We start from the raw sequence: 17,419 nt of genomic DNA on the forward strand, positions 1-17,419 counted from the left end.
TGTTAATACACGGGGTAACAGAATAGTACAGTTAGATCGTGGATCATGTTTCTTTAGTTGTCTGTAAAATGGCATGTAATTTGTAAACCAAAAATGGTGCTTAAAGCAGCAATCACAGTAGACTTCTTCATTTGGCATGTCTCAAATTTTCCCCCAAATGATTCCAAATGCATTGCACTTTTAAAAATATGTCCTTTTAATGGCATTCCTTTAAAACCATTGTAATTGTAATTATTTTTTTATAAATATAATCCTCTGCTTAATCCTATTGATTATAGGTCCCTATTCCCCTCCCACACTCCATAGTATGTAACTTTTTTTTTCCCTGTTAGTGCTGCAGGGGTTCCTACTTGGGCACCATTTCAGTAGATGTGACATGTACCTGCTATGGACAATAGGACAGATTCTCATGTCTCTGTATAAACGTTCTAGGAGGTATTCTTTTAGCTTGGGTTTTATGAAGACTTAATTTAAGGATAAGGATTAAATCCACATAATGGGAGGAAATATATAGTTAAGTAACGGTTAAACCAAATACACTGTATACAATAGACAGCAAATAACACAAGGCTTTATATACACTGTGATTGTAGCACTAGTGACCAGCCCCTTCCTGACTGATTACACTGGGGACAGATTCTCTCCAGGACAGCCTGGAGTGAGGTTTCAGTCTTGCTTTTGCTCTAGCAGTTCATCTTTTATAGTCCTGAGTCTGTTTCTCTGACTCTTGTTAAGCGCTTTTAATTCTATAGTGGTCCAAGTGTGTCATCACGAGAGTCTGGATGGACGTGTATTTGGATCAAGTCTGCTGAATAAGTACAGAGGGCTTTCTGTCTGTTTGTCTGTGTCTGTAATGTCTCTCTGTAATGGTTCAAATTTTTGGTTTTAATGCAACAGAGATTTAGAGACTTTCAACCTCAAGGACCCAAACAGATTTTCTACTGCTTGGCTCTTTCTATTCCCACAGTATGAATCAGTGGGGTCTCTCAAATTACAGCCACATGCTCTTTTAAAGGCAAGCACACTACATGTCAGGACCTCTCCCACTGCAGTGTACTTAAGAGTCACCAGGGACGCTTGTTAAAAATACAGTTTTCCAGATTCTACCTCAGACCCCTGAATCAGCATACCCGAGAGTGGAGCTCAGAACTCTACATTTTCAAACACATTTTTGAGATAATTCCGAGGCTATTGGTCATATGACTCCCTGTGTGAAAAACACTACTTATAAGATACCTTCCCGGCGATGTAAAGATTATAGAAGATTTCTCAACTTCGGTTGGGGAATGAGCATGTCCTGGTTTGAGTAATACCCAAAAGTCTCTCTTCTATTATTCAAAAAGATTTTTTGTTCCTTAGATGGTTTTCTTGCTCCAACTTTTAAATGTACCTCACTAAGCTCTTGCTGCTCAGCTGGGTATTGTATCCACTTAACCCAAACAGCAGTGACAACGTCTATGCCTGCAGGGATGGGGTTTGGAAGAGCAGTGAAACATGACTTGTTGGCCCCACCTGAATAGAGTCTGGGAGAGTCAAGCTTTTAAAGATTTTTCTTCATGTCTTTCTAAAGATATTTCCAAATAAACTCCCAACAAGACTGTAAACTCATTAAACAGAATTTTAAAATGCCTATATTTCTCTGGTAGCATTATTAACCACCATTATCTGCAGTATGGTGGTAATCTGAAACCTCTCCCACTACAACACACTTGGAAAAGTTGGATAAAGTATAATAAATGTATTCTCAAATGCAAAGGTGAGAATGAAAAAAAAGTAAGAGAAATCCTTGGGGTTCCAACACAAGAAGTTGAAATCCCAAGCTTATGAAGTATTTGCCAACTTTACAACTGAGAAACAGTTTCAGTGGCTCTGGGGGGACAAAACAAGAGCTTAGCTCTGTAAAAGTCAGGAATGGGACTGAAAACGTGATATAAATCTGAAACCCTTAGAGGTACACATTCGGTAAAAGAGTAGGCTAGGAAACATTTCCCCCATAATGTGTCTGCCTTGGCAAAAGTTCTGAGTGAATAAAAACATCCCCTCAGAATCAGTGACCATAGACGTCTTAGCACATGGGTTTGGATTTACATTTATACTACCTAGTCCTCGGAATTCCAAAGATGAAAATTGATATAAAGTGACCCCAGGCATATAATATTCTTAGGCATTTAGTAAAGGAGAAAAAAAGTCCTTCCTAGAGAGATAAGCTTTCAATCCAAGATTCAGAGGATTTCCACAGATAAAGCTCAATTAAGTTTGCGTTTGGAATCCAAAATTGCTAGCATTTTATATCTGCCACGATCATCAGAAACAAGGAGGAGGAGGAGGACCACGCCCCCTTCCTAAGAACTTCAGGGAATGGAATTACTGGATATAGGATATAGAAATTAACCTAAAATATTTAAAGAAAATAGGGGTGCCTGGATGGCTCAGTAGGTTAAGTGTCTGAGCCTTGGTTTCAGCTCAGGTCATGATCTCACAATTGGTGAGGTAGAGCCCCACATTGGGATCTATGCTGATAGCATGGAGTCTGCTTGGGATTTTCTCCCTCTCTTCCTGTCTCTTTGCCCCTCCTCTGCTCATGCATGCTCGCTCTCACTCGCTGTCTCTCTCTCAAAATAAATAAACCTTAAAATACAATATTTAAAGAAAATAAGAAGTGGAATTGAAAGCACAAGAAAGTAACATAACACTACCAAAAAGACTGGAAGCATTTAGAAAAGAGCCATATAGAATTTCTGGAATAGAAAGACAAAATTACTGAAATAAACCCACAGTGGATGAGATACTGGCAGAGAAGACACAGCTGGCATGAGAATTAGTAATCTAGAAGATGGGGCTGAAGAAATTACTCAATATGAAACAGAAAAACAGAGGGAAAGCACAGATGAGAGCCAGTTCTTCCCTGATGGTTCTAGACTTCCATTTTCCCCACCTTGAGTGGACGTTGAGGGAATGCTGTGGCTTCAGTAGACAAGAAAACAACTAGGTCTTTGTATGAAAAGGGCTATATTTGTAAGATATGTAAAAGGACCAAGTAAGGAATGTGAGTGGAGTATTATTTTTTGCTGTTGTTCTCAGCTGAATCCCAGTACCTAGAACAATGATTCAGAACTCAATTTCCTCCCACAAAATTCCTGATGAAGCTATACTAACAAAGAGCAATGTGCTAATAAAAAAATGATAATTAAGGTGCTTTTGGTGGGATAGTGCTGATACTCTGGCTTGACAGCCCTGGTCAAAGCACAGTAGGGGCAACCTGATTAGGGTGAAAGCTAAGTGTGTATCTCTATTTCTCTAAACCTGAACCCTAATTTTGAGTGATGAGAAAGGAAAAGACACATACGCAATGAAATAGAAGCTCACACCATACATGAATAATGTAATATACAATTTTATGAGGTAGAAATTTTGTTTTGCCTATTTTATGATGAGAAAACTGAAGTTTAATAGAACAAATAACTCACCCAAGGTCACCTGACATGTAAATGGCATAAGCGAGCTAGAGACCCAAGTTATATGACTCCATTATGCTATTTATTCCCAGGCATATGACCTTTTCTGGCAAACACTCACTGGTGCTTACTGGTGAATCTGACCCAATCAAGGTCCTGAAATCTAACCAGTCAGATTACTGTCCTCTCACCTTGAGGAAAGAATGGGGAGAAACACAGGCAGAAAGAAGATGTTCCCTTCCACCTGGGAAGCAGAGGGATTTCTGCATTTGGGAGCACAGGGTAAGAGTGAGTGGGAAACATTCATAGAGGAGGTGGCATTTAGGTGGATTGGCTTCTCTAAGGATGAGCAGGACTTTGTTGGGAAAGAGTCCTAGAAAGAGCCCTAGAGATAGAAACAGCAGCATATGCACTGGCACAGGTCTGGATTGGGCTTTAGTGGTGACTCTGATGTGGCCAGGATACGAGGTATGTGAGCAGGAAAATGGGAGGTTAGATTAGAAGGGCCAGCTGGCACTGGACTGTGGCAGACCCTACAAGCCACAGGAGTTTGAGTTGCTTGGGGCTAGTTGCATTGGAGTTGACGCTTTGGATGCCTAGTGGCGCAGGCAGAGTGGAAACCACTAGAACTGCTGGTCCTTCTCATAAACATGTTCTCTGTCATGAAGTCATAGCCCCAGAAGCCCTGCTGGAAACACTAGAAAGTGGCATCTCAGACTGTGGTTGCTTTGGGCATCAAATCACCCCGATTCTGGATGGATTGTATCTGAAACCAGATTTCTGTGAAGGGCAACAAATAGTAGTGCCCTATATTCTCATAGTCTCCAGCCAGAATTATATGCTCAAGCGGCCAGTGTCCTAGCCTGGAATTCTATCATTTGTATGCCTTTTGTTCTTAGGAACTTATCCTGGTTAAAATGCAAATACATCCTGAATGGTGGTTCTCGACTTCTGCTTGCACTTCTGGCATCACCTGGAGAACATTACAAAACACTGATGCCTGGGTATCACTGCCAGAGTCTGATTTAACTGGTCAGAGCTATACCCTTGGCATTAGAACTTTTTAAAGTTCCCCAGTCAATTCTAATGTAAAGCCACGGTTGAGAAGCAGAGCCCTTGAAAGGAGAGCACATTCTGCCATGAGGGTAGTTAGGGACACAGAGGGATGAGGAACAGCAAAACAGCTTTACTTTTTGCGGGGAACTTCCCCTGGCTATGGGGACTTGGGAGAAGTCCTGTCAGTACAGTTTTTTCTGAGATTGGATAAAGCACATTCATCTTCATCGTTGCTAGCCAAAAGCTGTAAGAACCTGAAGGGAGTGATGCTTGTAGAGAAAAACACAACGTTCTGGGAACAATTGTTCTCACCTTTAGTTTAATCCCTAAAACACAACCACAAGATTCCATTTTTAATTTTCACTGGGTCACTGCTTTGGAAGTGAGCAGAGAAGGTTAGAGCTGGGCAGTGAATTAGGATGCCATATTAACAATCATTTATAAATCATAAAATGTCATCAAGCATATTGGCACTCTGATGCCCACGATAACCATTAAGACAAACATCACGTTTGCCATTTTACCAATGAGGGTACTGAAGTGTGGAGAGCATAAGTGATATGTCTAAAGTCACACAGCTCACAAGTGAGTAACCTCAAGTTAAGCCAGTCTAGATCTCAGCACTATTGTAATGCCCAGAGTTCAAGGACAGAAGATGGACATCTATTACATCTGACTGGGAATTCCAACTTACACTTTCATGAATCCCCATCAATGATCCAAACTCATTCAATGAATACTCATTCTTTGCCTGGACAGGGAGTGGAGAATGTAAAGAATACATTGAGTTTTGATGTGTTATCCCTTGGCTAATCACCCTAATCTTCCCTGGTTTTTCCCCTAGGGTCCTTATCTCAGTCACCAGCAACATCGTCTTTCCCAGTCGTCCTGGATGGACACCTCCTTTTATGCCTTAGCCCCTCACATCCAATCACTTCATCACCAGTATATTGTCTTTTTGCCTTCTTTTTCTCAGCTGTATCTACTCCTCATTTCTGGTCCCAACACTATGCATGTTGAAGTGACCATCATGTCATAGCTAAACTTCAACAGTCATCTGCTATCTGGTCTACCCTAGGAGAGGGGAGATTCTGCCCTCTCTGCTGCAGATCTATTATAACCATAGCCTAACAGACCTCCAATTCAACCTAATGAGAGACAGAAAATCTTGGGTCCTCGGATTTCTACCTCTCCAAAAACATTTGCTTACAGATTTCCCCTCCATTCTTCCTCACTACTTGGAAGAGTAATGGATTTGACACCAAAATAATTGGGCCATGTCTTTGATCATGTCACTTAAAGAATTTTCTTTGATACTTATCAAATACCTACCACATTCCAGTTCTTGTACAGGCAAATAAAATACTTAACTTTATATATTTTTTGTTTTGTTCTGCTTCACTATTAAGAATCACTATAAGGACACCTGGGTAGCTCAGTTGGTTGAACATCTGATGACTCTTGATTTCAGCTCACGTCATGATCCCATGGACATGAGATTGAGCCCCACATTGGGGCTTAGCATGGAGCCCAGTTCCCCCCACTCTCTCTATATATATTAAATTAAAAAGAAATCGCTATAGTAAAGGTTTCTAAAAGCACATGTACATAGGGTTGTGAGAGCTCAGAGAGAGAATCTCCCTTTGTCCCAGAGAAATTGGGGAGACTTGAAAGAAGATGTGACATTCACAGCTGATTGTAAACATTGCTAGAGAGGAGGAAGGATGGTCGTTCTAAACAGAATGAGGCCAGCCTAGGAAGAGGGCTCTGCAGGCTTCAGGGAGCTGTCATCAGAACTGGGTTGTAGAACATGAATCCTGGAAGCCATTTGGAATAAGGCTTGGAAGAAGGAACAAGTGGTGGCAGAGTGAAGGATTAGGAGAAGAGGGGAGTTGACTGCGAGAGAGAAGGAAATTAGGTGCCTTGGTGCTTACAGAGTAAAGCAGGACGGAGGTGGAGACAGGAGTGAGGAGATGGGTGAGAAGGGAGAGGCAAGGGTGATGTGAAACATAACATGGGAGAGGGAATACATCCATAAAAGGGACCTAATCGTGAGAATTAGTTGCACAGTTAAAGAAACTGGGGTACGGAGATAGGGATTACAGACCTCAGGCCACCTAGCTATTTTAGGGTTGACTCCTTCTTTATTGTGTATTTACCAGTACCAGTGAGAAGAAAAAAATTCTGGAGTGCCCAGGTGGCTCAGTTGGCTAAGCATCTAACTCTTGATTTCAGCTCAGGTCATGATCCGAAGGTTGTGGGATCAAGCCTCATGTGGGGCTCCTGCTAAACATGGAGCCTGCTTAAGATAATCTCTCTCTCTCCCTCTACCCCTCTCACCTGCCTGTGCCCTCTTTCTCTAAACTAAAAAAAATTTTAAAATAAAAAATTTCTCAGTATATCAATAATACCAGCTAACATTTATTGGGCACTTAATATGCGCCCAGCACCATGTGGTAGGTGCTACATATATATTACCCTGCTCAACCTTCTGAGCAATCCTAGGAGGTAGACTGAGTGCTATCTTCAGATGACAGGTCAGGGAACTGAGTTGAGAGAGTGAACTTTAAGTAACTTGCCTAAAGCTCCAGTGAGTGAGTGAGTAATTAACTCACCAATCTGTGTGACACCAAAGCCCCATGTAGTTAATCATTAGGTCATCAGTGATTCATTTTGGATTACACATGTAATCCTGAGCAACCCTGATGGAGTAGAGCCCATTGCTATGGGCATTTTTAGCTCTTAATACTTCTGTATAGCTATTTGTTTTAACTTTAGGAGCCCTGAGTTTTGAATTAGAAGATGGCCATAGCTGGATTTTCTGTAGGATCTTAGGGCTTTTCAGCCATCCACCTTCTCCTTGAATGTGTCAAAAACACCTGATGCAAAAAAAATAGGTATTGTCTAGGAAAATTGTTAGGCACAGTCTAATTGCTAACTGTTCTTTCCCCCTATCTTTAAAATGTTCTCCATTCTTCAGCTAGAACTTCTGTTCATTTCCTGAGCATGTTTGTGATCATATATATACCTTTCCTGTTTGGATTCTATGTGAATGAAGTAAATTTACATCATACCTGGACTCAAGGTATTTGTGATAGTACTAGAGCTTTTCAACAAGTATTTCAGATGTATAAAAAAAAAAAAAGGAAGTCATATAGTAAACATGTGTAGTTCATAACTGGCTCAATGATTCATATTGTCTTAGATCTGATAAAATATGGTGGCAAGAGTGTAATTGCATATTTGTTGAATAAATGAATGGATTTACCATCTATTTGCATCTTTAGGATGATGCCTGTCCACTTTTGTCTTTTGCAACTCAAGGACAACATTTAGCCAATACTTTGGTCTCATACAACAGGATCCATATCTATCCTTATAAAAGTTCACTGCATGTTTAGACCACCCAACAATGGACAAACGTGTCTCCAGAGACTTCTGCCCTTCCCCTAATCTTATCTGAGAGAACTTTATTTCTTTCAGCCAAGCCAGGTGGCATCTACACGCTCACACACACAGATGCATGTGCACACACATGTGCATGCACACACATGTATGGCCCTTGTCTCCCAATGCTTCTGATTGATGTGTTCCATATATATAACTTTTATTGTAGTAAAATATACATAACACAAAATATACCATTTTAACCACTTTAAGTGTAGAGTTCAATGACATTAAGTATAATCACCTAAAAATGCCATCATCACCACCTTCCACTTAAAGAATTTGGGCTGGTCTATATTTTACAATTAATTTGGCTACAGTCAACAGCAGTGGCCTTTATGACACAGAGGACAACACTTTACTAACAGCCTTAGTTGAGGCTTAGAATTGAGTGAGTACTTGGATGTCTTGGTGGCTGCTACACCTTGGTGACCATGGGAGGAGAAAATTTTGCAACAAATCTTAAACTTCTTGACAGAAAGCAAATAATAGAAATTAATAGTTGACCCTTAGCTTAAAAGATTTTAGAAGTGAAACTCCTTAATTTTCAGTGAGTTTGTTAACCTGGCAAATGATAAAGAGATGGATAGAGCCAAATGATTTAGGTGGAAGAGAACTATAAAGAACCATAGAAGAGATCTATGTTGCTAGGTGATGGGGCAGCAGTATCACTTTTAGTACACTCAGTGTCAGACAAGGTATATTAGCTCTGAAAAGAAATTTGGGATGTATGTCAAGTATGAGAACTGCAAAAAAAATTTAAATGACAATTGGAGTTTGATCTAAAGCATTTCCTGCCCTTGGCTCTGTTCCAGCAGGCTAGCTACTGATGCCTGATGCTCAGTGTAGCATCACATGTGACCATGCTGACCAGCCTTATAGAGGATCATGCCATCTGTCACTTCTCAAGGGCAATGATCTAGTGTTTGGAGCTCAGGTGATGATTACAAAGTATATTTCTTTTTTAATAAATGTGATTTTTGTAGTAGTTACACTCTCTGATTGCAAAAGAAATGTAGCTGAAATTTATCAAAGTTGCAAAACCATTACTCCCATAGAATGAGTGAATCATCATACCCCTTAAAAATCATGATTTCTTTCACACTTTTTTTCAGTTGAATTCACTCTACCAAAGCTCTAGGAACAAGAGGCCCAGCTGTCACAGACATATTAGAACAGCAGCTGGCACTGTCTCTAGAGTTTTTAGCTTGGGAGTGGTAGATTGTTTCTGTGTTATAGGGTGGCTGTACAAGTTATTCAAATGGCACTTTTGAGAGTGAAAGAGGGCATTGTTAATAATTATGTGGGGGTAACAGTCATAAGCTGGGACTGTCCTGGGTAAATCATGGTGTCTAAACATGCAGGAAAAGCATCTGGTGATGTGTTCAATTAGAGCTCAGATCCATTTAAAGACTGTGCAACCAGTACTGTGGAAACTGTTGATTAGGCATCGAGGTAAGAATCCATTACACATTTGTCATTAGTATCACTCCTTCACCTCCTGGGGAGGAGGATTCCTTCATCGGTACGCTGACCTGCTGAAGGCTGCAGCCAAGGAAGTCGGATCTGAGGATCTAGGTCTTACAGGGCTTAGATTTGAGAATTCTCAAAATAAATGACTGCTATTAAACAGAATCCCACAATCCGACCTCACAGCAGGGTGATTCTGCTCCATGTCTCAGCAGTATTAGAAATTGCCGTACATCATGGACTTTTAGGGATCCCTTCCCACAGCCAAACCCAAGAACTAGAAATCAGATGCTGAAGATCAACTGGGTCTACCAAACATAGTCTGGGGATTACAAATGCTCAAAATGAATGATTTATCCCCAAAGTGTGATGTGACAACAGAAAATCATGTCATATTGTCAGCCTTTATTGTGTCTACTGTTGGTGGTACACAGTATGGTACTTTGAAGCCAACCTGCCTGAGTTCAGATGCTGGCTCACCATTTACTAGCTGTGTCCTTCGGTAAGCTACTTAACTTTTCTGGGCTTCAGTTTCTCTCATCTGTACAATAAGGTTGATACCTGTCAGTTAATGAACCTAAAGAACTTAGTGCAGTGCCGGCTCCATAGTGGATGCTTCATGAACACCAATGCTTATGTTAAAGGTGCTGAGCTGGGCATGGAGTTACAGAGATGAAGAACACACAGTTCTCATTCTCATCTGAGGCCAGTCCACTTCAGTAAGTCCAGGCCCCCAGTGGAGTTTGGTGCCTCACATCCCTCCCAAATTTCCACTTTGGTGCCAAATTCAATGATGGCAAACACTGGGCTTTGTATACCTCATTAGCCATTCCCATCTCTCCCTTGTTTTTATTAATAGAGTTTATTTATAGAAGTTTTACATTAACAAAAAAAGTGAGCAGATAGTACAGAGATTTACCAGCTGGCATGCATTTTCCCTATTATTAATGTCTCACAATAGTGTGGTACATTCCTTACAATGAATGAATACCAATGCATCATTATGGACTGAAGTCCATTGTTTCCTCAGGTTTCCTTAGTTTTTTACCTAATGGACTTTTTCTGCCCCATGATACCACATTACATTTAGTCATCATGTTATCTCAGGCTCCTCTGGCTATGACAGTTTTTGAGACTCCCTGTTTTAGATGACCTTGATGGTGCTGAAGAGTACTGGTTAGGCTTATCATGGGATGCTCCAGTATTGGGATTTATCTGATGTTTTTCTCATGACTGCATAGGATTACAGGCTTTGGGGAGGAAGACCACAGAGGTGCCATTTTTCATCACATTACATCAAAAGTATGTACTCCTGGGGTGCCTGGGTGGTTCAGTCCATTGAGTATCAGACTTTAGCTTGGGTCATGATTCATGTGTAAGTTTAAGCTCCATATCAGTCTCTGAGCTGGTAGTGTGGAGGGGCCTGCTTGGGATTCATTCTCTCTCTCTCTCTCTCTCCCCCCCTTCCCCACTCACTCTTGCTCTCTCTCTCTCAAAATAAATAAACTTTAAAAAAAAAAGTATGTACTATTAATGTGATTTATGATTATTGATGTTGACCTTGATTACCTGGCTTGAAGTAGAATTCATCAGCTCTCTCCACCATAAAGTTACTCTCTTGTCCCCACATTCAATACTATGCTTTTGGAAAGAAAGCCACTATATACAATCCACTCTTCAGGAGTGGGCTCCTCCTTCCTTTTTAAGGGCACAAGAGACATTACCTTTTACTGTATTTATATACATTTATTAAGAGTTGGATATCTGTGATTGTAAGTAAGGGCTGTCAAGGAAGGAAGTGATTATTTCAGTGGAAGGCTGAGCTCACAGCCTGAGGACAAATGCCCAAGTGGAGATGAGCTGGCTTCCTCCCACAGAAGTCAATGCTATCAGATGAGGCAAAACAACAGGACAAGAGGAAGGCAGAGAAATGAGTGGTGGCTATGGTAGGGACATCTATCAGCAGTACCATGAATAGAGTACTCCTCTTCTATATGATTTAAAATCCTCTCTTTAACTAAGGCGAGTGATGATTCTTTGAGTTCCAATGTAGTTGTTATGCATTCACTATTTAAGGGGATTAAAAAAAAAAAGCTGTCAGTTTGATTGAGGAGGATTAGAAAAGAAGAACATTTTTAGACATTTTTAAAGAACTCATTTAAGCTGCTTCCTAATTAATCAGTCCATTTTGTGAGAGCAAACTGCTGTATAATTACTAGGGGAAAATTACTCTTAAGGAGAGACCCCGAACTGTCGACAGGAAAATGTGATTTCCTCAGTGTTGCTCAGAAAGATTTAACCTGTTTAACATGGATGAACAATTTTATTAACAGAGTGATTTCCCATCATCTGGTCATTAAGGGTCAATCTTATTTTAGAGCTACTTCTTTACACAAGTGTTGATGAGGAAAGAGAAAAAACAGTCCAGCCAATAGGCATGGAGTCCAAAATTCTGAGATGTCTACCAGACAATATTAATTCTTTTCTCCCCATTGTGAGCACTGTACTTGAAATCTTAGGTAGTTTTTATAGTATGTCTTGAGATAAAATCTCCCATGTGATAAATGCTAAGTTTTATTTAACAAGCAAGCAAGTCAGCATCTGGAAGTGTCTACAGGCAGATCTTTAACTTCCAGGAATTCTGTTGGGGATTTAGTGTTTCTATAGCAACATTTTATTGTGGCATAAACTAAGTTTGAAGAATGCTGAGGGATTTACTTCTATAATGTTGTATTTCTTTCATCCTCATACCATACATTACAGACAGTCTCATGATCTTACATATTATATGTACCTCTATTTTAATTGTATTTTCTAACATTTTTCTCACCTGAAAAAATCATGTAACAACAGAAACTCCCATCAGTTGAATGATCTGGAAAGAAAACACGGTAACAAAATGGCTGCCCCCTGTTCAAAGCTGAAAATTTTATGCAAGGCGTTTTACTTCTCCAACAGTAATGTGCTTCCATTATAGGAAAATTGTCTAAGCTTGAAAGAAAAATGAGGACATCATTAAAACTATTAGTAAGGCTGGAAACAATGCAGTAATTTTAAACCTGATGGTGCTCCAAGAATGGCATGAATATTCTTGATTATCCAGATTTTGTTGATGGATGCAGGTCTTTTTGGTCCATTTTAATAACTAAGATTAGTTTGCTTCAAGAAAAGGTTTGAGATATGGGGAAAAAATTTCCCATCTACAGGTTCCTGAGAACTTATTTTGTAACCTTGAATGTTAAGTTGCCTGCAGCTTCATTTTTATAGAAAATTAGTTTTCACCAGGTAGAACTGGAAATTACTATCAGGCAAGAATAAGTAGAGTTAGAATTAGTACTCATTTTATGTTTTTACTGTTTACACATACTTCTTCCACTTCTTATGACTTGAAGTCATAATCTTTCCATGGTGATATCACAGACATTGCACAATAACTAATAGAAGATTTGAATCCTAGTCATATAAAAGGGAAAAACTGGACTATTGCCTGTTGCTTCTCATTTATTAAAGCAAAGATGGAAGCAGCATAAGATACAAAATTTCATGTGCAGGAGGACCATGGGGGAGGAGAAGGGGAAAAATAGTTGGGGAGATGGAGGGAGGCAAACCATTAGGGATTCTTGAATGCTGAGAACAAATTGAGGGCCAATGGGAATAGGGGAGAGGGGAAGGGGGGTGATGGGCATGGAGGAGGGCACTTGTTGGGATGAGCACTGGGTGTTATATGGAAACTAACTTGACAATAAAAAAATTTAAGAAAAATAAATAAATAAAAATACTTTGGATGGAAAGCCTCCCCCCCCCAATTCATGTGCAGATTTTCCTTCCTTAGGAATTCTTTGTTGAAATGGACCTGTTCCTAAGGTATTTAAATTTTTTTCTTTGATATATTAGAGAAGGCTTAACCTTCATTACTAATTAAGTTACAAGCTTTTCATTAGACCAAGTGAAATGTCCAAAAGTTGGGATGACTGTGTCCAAATCCTTATTCACAACTAACTGATGAAATTTGACAAATATTCTCAGCTGAAGAGCAAGAAGGCTACAGAAAGCATGCTATACAGGTTTAAATACTTTGAATGTGATTTTTTTTTAAAGTACAATACTGCAGAGGCTAATCTAAGACATTAATAGTTCCTTTTACAAAGGGAACAGTTTACATGTGGCTTCTTCAAAGAGTCAGGAGGGTGGTTTCATCTTTGGAACATTCTAGGGTGGTTCTATCCAATGCCTGAGAACATGCTGTGGTGTGATTTTGGGAAAGCAGCAGGTACCAAGCAATGTCCCTTAATCATGTCTAAATATGTGAAATTTTACTGTTAGAGTATACGGAGAGATGGCACTAGTGTAGAGAAGACAGTACCGACTTTGGAAACAAAACTCAATTCGCAATCGAGAAGCCACACTTACCATCAGTAGGACTTGAGCAACCTTCACCTCTATAAATCGGAGACCAATGGGATGTGTGGAGCCACTATCCTGGGCCCATCTTCCCTAAATTACATACTCTCTCATCTCCCTTGTAGATAGGGGTAACCGGGTGACCAGTTGTGAGCAATAGAATGTTAATAGAAACCCTCTGGGGGCCTCTGGGAGGAGTTTTGCTTCCTTTTAAAGGGGCTATGCTCAAAAAAATTGCTCACTGGTGTCCCCTTTTTCCTGTTTTCTGTGAAACCTTGGGCTTCCTTATCCATCTTGCATTTAAGAGGAAAAAAGAGAAGGAAGAAAAGCCAGCATGCTAGATATGGCAGGATGGAAAAATGGGAAGAGTCTAGGAATCTTTGATGGCATCATCTAGCTGGAAACACCAACTTCTAGATTTAATATAATATGAGAAAATTAACTGCTTTTGTAGCTCAATCTTCCATCAGTGAGATATTCTAATTCCTGAAGCTGGAAGCATTTCTAACTGTCCCTCTCACCAAGTATGTTATAGTGGTTAAAAGAGATGATAAAACCTTGGCATAAGATTTGGTTCACAGTAGGAAGAGAATAAGTGTTAGCCCTTTTCTCTACCCAGTGCCCTCCATATCTCTTTAAATACAAAGGCACATTAATACAATAACTCATTACATGGTTCATACTAAGTTATTAGAGTTGTTAGTTGCAATTCTCTTTAGGCAGGGATATGAAGGGACTTATACTCTATGTTGAGTTTGTGTTAGAAGTGAGGAGCACTGAAGGATATTTAAGTGAGGACACCATATGGTGAGATTCACAGCTTAGATAAATCAATCTAGGGTTTTTGTAGGGTATGCTTGGGGTGGGAACGGGCTGACAGCAGAGAGAAGGAAGGAAAGTCATGCACCTTAGTGATAATCTGCTGGAGATGACAAGGATTAAAACTGGGGCAGCAACATCAGGGATGGAGAAGGTGGGATTAAAGTAAACTACTTAGGAGGTAAAATAATCAGGATTTGGTGTTGGACTGGATATGGGTATGAGGAGTAGGGAGGAGTCAAGGATGAATCCTAACTTGTGAATAACTACATGGATGGTGGTAAAAATATAACTATTGTTGAGCATAACACCCTCAAGGTCCATCCATGTTGCTACACATGGCCAGATTTCATTGTTTCTCATTGCCATGTAGTATTCCATGGTATAGATAAACCACATCTTCTTGATCCATTCATCCGTTAATGGACACTTAGGCTCTTTCCATGTTTTAGCTATTGTTGAGAAAAATATAGTTATTATTGATTTAAAGAAATGTCGACAAGGTCAAGCAGACTGAACTGGTCATATCCCTGAGGCATGTTAGATATCTGATCCTGTAGCTTCTGGGAGATTTGGAAGCCATTAGTTTAAAAGTAGTAGCTTATATCATGGGAGTAGACAAGATGAACTATAAAGAGAATATTTAAGTTTAATTAATGAGTCTGGAGATAAAAAGTGTGGATAAAATTAATGTAACAAACTACCAAGAGAGTAATGAAAATGAGTCTATTTATAACCTAAGAAATAAGAGATTGCTAAATAAGAATTTATAGTTGCCATCGTCTGTTATTTAAGAAGATAAAACATTTGCAAAAAGGAGGTGTTTTCTTAAGAAATTAGGAAATAAACCAAAAATGAATAAGGAAAAAAGCTGAAGTTACTTAATCAGAAAGTAAAATAATAGTAAAAGGAAAACTATATTAAAGAGCTACTTTTATCAATAAAATAGATACATAACTCATAAGTATGATTATTAAAAAAAGTGTGAAAATGTACAAGTTTGGAATGAATAGAGATATAATCACAGATACAAAATAAATAAGATTATAATAAAACATACATGTAACTCTTTGACAAAAGATCTGAGAACCTACAGTAAATAATAGATTTTCTTGTAAATTCTGAGTTCCCAAAACTTACCAAAGAAGAAATTGAAAACTTTGATAAATTATCACAGAAATGTCTAGATAGATGGTTAATAAATAATGATTTTATAAGTCACCAGAATCAGATAATTTCAAGCCTGAGTTCCAGACAGATTTAAAGTATAGATAATTCCAATAAGTTATTGTAATCCATAAAAATAAGGGTTAAAAACTTCCCAACTCGCATTATGAAGCTAGCATAATTTAACAACCAAGCCTGAAATTGAACAAGAAAAGATGATCAACTAATCACATTAATGACTACAGATGCAAACACTGTACATTTTATTAAATAGGATTCATTGGATTATCAAGAGAATAGTCCACAATTACCAAGTCCGGTCTATTCTAGAAATTTAAAGATAGTTAAATATGGGAAAATTTGTAAATATTACATCAACAAATTAAAAGAGGAAGAGCATTTCATCATATCAATAGATGCTTGAAAGGCTTTGGATAAATTCAGAAACTACTTCTTAAAATACACACACACATACACACACATATAGTAAAATAGGAATAGAAGGAAAGTACTCATATTATGACAAAGATTATGCATAGAAAATTAGCAGCAAATATATACCTAAATGGTGACATGCTGTGGTAGATTGCACTCTTGTTCTTAATTATCTGTTGCCTTCCCTTAAAGAGGATTATTCTACCCTGACCTCACTGACATTATGACATCATGAGGCCATAATTTGGCCTTTTTATTTGCTCTGACCAATGAATATGAGAGGAAGTGATGTATGTCGTTGTGGAGCTGATGCATTAGGACCACTGTATGAATTGCCCATTACTATTTTCCCTGTGACAAGAATGATGAATGTCAGTGGAAAGCTGGATCCTTAGCCTGGACTCTAGCATCAGAAGACAAAAGAACAGAGCCACAGTACATCCACAGCCTGTACGTTAGGAAGTAAAAGATGAAACTCTGCTGTTTGTTGTAAGCCCCTGAGATTTTGGGGTTTATTATCATAATAAACATAGCAAAAGCTAAATAACATGAAAGTCACAACCAGAGTAGAATGATGCCAAAAACAGACAAACAAAACAAAAAGGAACCAACAATGAAAACTTAAAATATAGGGTGTTGGCTCTCAGGGCCAGGCAGTTATGGCAAGGGAATTATCCTCAGAGGCTGGAAAAATGATGGTCTGAATAATGTAGTGGCTAAACATCAGAATTATTGCCAGTGGTGTCTCCACAGGCAGAGAATGGACCAAATGAACTTATGAATTTATATTAAAAGTTTGGGAATAAATGCTACTGCTACTAGTATGTACTCCTTGCTATTGTCTAGACTTGACAACTTATTACAAGGAGGAGATCAACTCAAGAAAGAATTGGCTGGTTTGCAGGCATGATTGGAAAATTGAACTGTTCATTATCTCCAACAAGTATAAAATCAAATTGGGAAGCGCCCTGAGCAACAGGGCCAATTGAGATAACTGTGTGACAAGAACCAAATCAAGACTAGGGCCATCAAGCCTTCCATGAAAGCTTTTGAACTGGTGAAGGTAGCACATAGTTGGAAAGGATGGCTCAGTGGAGAATGACTATTTCATGACTTTCCTATAGAAGTTCATAAGCTCAAATTACTCCAAATTAAATTAAGAGAAAATT

At 39.0% G+C, this 17,419-nt stretch overlaps 1 protein-coding gene across 4 annotated transcripts in view; it reads right to left on the reverse strand.

The window, feature by feature from the left end:
* Window positions 1-16,422, reverse strand: part of LOC144238423 (uncharacterized) — an 86,502-nt gene extending 70,080 nt beyond the window's left edge. Inside the window, exons 1-2 of one of the 4 annotated variants that reach the window (XM_077772223.1) lie at window positions 16,377-16,422; window positions 12,259-12,419 (exon numbers count right to left, since the gene is read on the reverse strand). In XM_077772223.1, the coding sequence (XP_077628349.1) occupies window positions 12,259-12,419; window positions 16,377-16,390 (175 nt within the window). In that variant the 5' untranslated portion in view covers window positions 16,391-16,422. Of the gene's footprint in view, window positions 1-12,258; window positions 12,420-13,838; window positions 13,933-16,376 lie in introns of those variants that run through there. The other 3 variants (XM_077772225.1, XM_077772224.1, XR_013337113.1) reach the window with 3 other exon arrangements.
* Window positions 16,423-17,419: the final 997 nt, after the last annotated feature.

This window comes from Crocuta crocuta, unplaced genomic scaffold, assembly GCF_008692635.1.
Source record: "Crocuta crocuta isolate KB4526 unplaced genomic scaffold, BGI_CrCroc_1.0 scaffold216, whole genome shotgun sequence".
Lineage (NCBI taxonomy): Eukaryota > Metazoa > Chordata > Mammalia > Carnivora > Hyaenidae > Crocuta > Crocuta crocuta.